The following is a 3,875-nucleotide window of genomic DNA, read 5'->3' as shown; positions in this document are numbered from 1 at the left end:
ATCACAGCTCACAGCAACCTTCAACTCCTGGGCTCAAGTGAGTCTCCTGCCTTAGCTTCCCAAGTAGCTGGAACCACAGGCGCCTGCCACAACACCCGGCTATTTTTTTTGGTTGCAGCCGTCATTGTTTGGCAGCCCAGGCTGGATTCAAACTCACCACCTTAGGTGTATGTGGCTGGTGCCTTAGCCACTTGAGCCACAGGCACCGGGCCAAAATTCTGGGAATTATAGAAAATATTTAACTTTTTTTTTTTTTTTTTTGCAGTTTTTTGGCTGGGGCCAAGTATATGGGGTCAGCGCCCTACTCCTTGAACCATAGGTGCTGCCCGAAAATATTTTAACTTTTAATAAAGAGAGGCTAAAGGATAGGACAGCTATGGTCTAGCAAAGTTGGTGGGGTAGGCAAAGCAGGGCCAGAGCTGTACATAATGCTCTAAACGTGCCCTACGCTGCAGTCTCCTGTGAGCTCCCAGGACTGCTGCCCCTACCCCCGGCACAGACACAGGGAGGCACTGACCTCCGTGTAGATGGAGGGTGTGAGGTGGCACAGCAGGCGCACGTCGTCCTCTTGGCAGGCCTTCATGTCCATCATCAGGCAGGTGTGCAGATCACCCAGCTGAGTGGCTTGGGCAAATGACTCATACAGGTTCATCTTCCCTGCAGCAGCTTTGCTGCAAGATCACATGGAGCTCAGCCAGCAGCCTGGCCCCGACATCCACCTTTATACCCCTCGAGGTAGGCTCCCTCTTGGCAACAGCTTCTCTGCTCTAGATTTGCTAATCTGTCTCCCATCTCTCCCTGCTACCTTCCCCAAGGGTTTGACAACTTATAGGAACCATGAAACGCTTTCTCCACACCCTTCCCCAGTGCTCCAGATAGGACTCTGGCCACAACTAGTGAAGCTACTGACCATGAAAGTCAGAAGAGGAGGAGGCACAAGTCAGCATTTCCCTTGTGCTTTCTGGGCTCTAGAATAAAGGGCACTAACACCTCACACCATACACAAACCTAACTCAAAATGGCTTCTAGGCCTAAAAGTAAGACGGAAACCACAGAACTAAAACTATTTTCTCTTAGCAAAAACATAGGAATAACTCTTTGTGACATCAACGACACAAATGGCAAAAGGAAAAAATAAATTTGACTTCATAAAAATTTCATACTTTAGAAAGGATGCAGTGGCCCACATCTATAATCCTAGCACTCTGGGAGACTGAGTCAAGAGGATTCCTTCAGCTCAGGAGTTTGAGACTAGCCTAAGCAAGAGCAAGACCCCTGTTTCTAACTAAAAAATAGAAAAAGTAGGCCAGGTGGCTCACGACTGTAGCACTCTGGGAGGCCCAGACAGGTGGATAGCCTGAGCTCACAGGTTCAAAAGCAGCCTGAGCAAGAGCAAGACCCATCTCTAAAAATAGCTGGGCATTGCAGTAGGTACTGTAGTCCCAGCTACTCGGGACACTGAGGCAAGAGAATCACTTAAGCCGGAGAGTTTGAGGTTGATGTGAGCTGGGAAGCCAAGGCACGCTACCAAGGGTGACAAACAGGGTGACTCTGTCTCAAATAAATAAATAAATAAAATAAAACAAATAAATAAGAAATAGATAGCCAGGCATGGTGGTTCATGCCGATATTCCTAGCACCCTGGGAGGCTGAGGCAGGTGGACTGTTTGCACTTAGGAGTTACAAGACCAGCCTGAGCAAGAGTGAGATCATGTCTTTAAAAAAATTGCTGTGGCAGGTGCCTATAGTCCCAGCTTGGGAGGCTGAGGAAAGAGAATAGCTTAAGCCCAGAGTTTGAGGTTGCTCTGAGCTGTGACACCACAGCACTCTACCCAGGGCAATAGCTTGAGACTCTTTGTCTCAATTAAAAAAAAAAACAAAAACCCAAAACAAAAAAACAAAAACGATGCCATCAAAAAAGTAAAGACATGCCTTTCTTTACTTGGACAAAATAAACACACAAACAACAACAACAAAATAATGAAGACAATCCACAGAATGGGAGAAGATATCTGGAAATCATATATTTGATAAGGCGCTTGTATCCAGAATATATATAGGACATTTAAAAGTCAACAAGAAGGGCGGTGCCTGTGGCTCAGTGAATAAGGTGCCAACCCCATATACTAAGGATGGCAGGTTCGAATTTGATCCCAGCCAAATTGCAACAAAAGAACAGCCGGGCATTGTGCTGGTTGCCTATAGCCCAGCTACTCGGGAGGCTGAGGCAAGAGAATCGCCTAAGCCCAAGAGCTAGAGGTTACTGTGAGCTGTGTGATGCCACGGCACTCTACTCAGGGCCATAAAGTGAGACTCAGTCTCTACCCTCCCCCCTACCAAAAAAAAATAGCTGGGTGTTGTGGCAGGTGCCTGTAGTCCCAGCTACTCAGGAGGCTGAGGCAAGAGAATCACCTAAGCCTAAGAGGGGGAGGTTGCTGTGAGCTGTGATGCCACAGCACTCTATCGAGGGGGACAAAATGAGACTCTGTCTCTAAAAAAAAAGGGGGAAGGATTTGATTTTTTTGTGTTTTTTTTTTTTTTTGAGAAAAAGTCTCACTTTGTTACCTTTGGTAGAGTGCTGTAGCATCACAGCTCACAGCAACTTCAAACTCTTGTGCTCAAGTGATTCTCTTGCCTTAGGGTCCCAAACAGCTGGAACTACAGGTGCCTGCCATAATGCTTGGCTTTTTTTTTTTTTTTTTTGCAGTTTTTGGCTGGGGCTGGGGTGGAACCCCCCCCCCCCTGCATATGGGGGCGGCCCCGCCCTATTTTTTTTTTTTTTTTTTTAGAAACAGGGTCTCACTCTTGCTCAGACAGATCTTGAACTCCTCAGTTCAAGTAATCCACCCACCTGGCCTTCAGAGTGCTAGGATTACAGGTGTGAGCCACTGTGCCTGGCCTAAAAATGGGAAAGGGTTTTAATACACATTTCTCCAAAGAAAATATATAAATGGCCAATAAACACATGAAAAAACATTCAACATCATTAGCCATCATGGAAATATAAATTACAACCACACTGAGATTCCATTTCATGTCCACTAGGATGGTTAGAATCAAACAAACAAACAAACCTATGGCTCATGTCTGTAATCCCAGCACTTGGGAGGGTGAGGTGGGTGGATTATCTGAGCTCACAGGTTTGAGACCACCCTGAGCAGGACCAAAACCGTGTCTATAAAAATAGCCAGGAGTTGTGGCGGGCACCTGTAGTTCCAGCTTCTCAGGAGGCTGAGACAAGAGAATCACTGACCCCCAAGAGTCTGAAGTTGCTGTGAGCTGTGACGCCATGGCACTCTACCGAGGGTGACAAAATGAGACCTTGCCTCAAAAAAAAAAAAAAAACTAACCTAGAGTAGAAACTAAGAGGGGAAAAAACAAAGCCAGACTATAATTAGTATTGTGGAGCATGTGGAAAAATTATTAAAACTCTCCTGCACTACTGGTGAGAATGTTAGGTACTTGAGGCCATGCTGGAAAATAGCTGTGCAGTTCCCCACCAATGAAAAAACAGATTTTCTGCATGATCAAACAATTTCATTCTTAGGTACCCCAAGACAAGTGAAAACATACGTCCCCACAAACATGTATACATGAATGATCACAGCAGCCCTACTTGAAATAGCAAAAATGTGACAATAACCCAAATGTCCACCAACAGACAAATGGATAAACAAAATGTAGTTATCCAACATCAGAATAGTACTTGGGGCTCGGCACCTGTGGCTCAAGGGGCTAAGGCACCAGCCACATACACCTAAGGTGTCGGGTTCAAATCCAGCCCAGGGCCCATGAAGCAACAATGACGGCTGCAACCAAAAAATAGCTAGGCATTGTGGCGGGCGCCTGTGGTCCCAGCTACTTGGGAGGCTGAG

The 3,875-nt window shown here is 46.2% G+C and overlaps 1 protein-coding gene across 2 annotated transcripts in view; it reads right to left on the bottom strand.

The window, feature by feature from the left end:
- INTS3 (integrator complex subunit 3) overlaps nucleotides 1-3,875 on the bottom strand; it is a 51,596-nt gene that overhangs the window by 6,363 nt on the left and 41,358 nt on the right. For both annotated transcript variants that reach the window (XM_023508314.1, XM_003802267.1), the window contains one exon: nucleotides 518-671. In XM_023508314.1, coding sequence (XP_023364082.1) covers nucleotides 518-671 — 154 coding nt within the window. The remainder of the gene's footprint in view (nucleotides 1-517; nucleotides 672-3,875) is intronic.

This window comes from Otolemur garnettii, unplaced genomic scaffold, assembly GCF_000181295.1.
Source record: "Otolemur garnettii isolate 467f Iridium unplaced genomic scaffold, OtoGar3 scaffold00244, whole genome shotgun sequence".
Classification (NCBI taxonomy): Eukaryota; Metazoa; Chordata; class Mammalia; order Primates; family Galagidae; genus Otolemur; species Otolemur garnettii.
The sequence above is the reverse complement of the archived record's forward strand: the minus strand, read 5'-3'. Positions and strand labels throughout refer to the sequence as shown.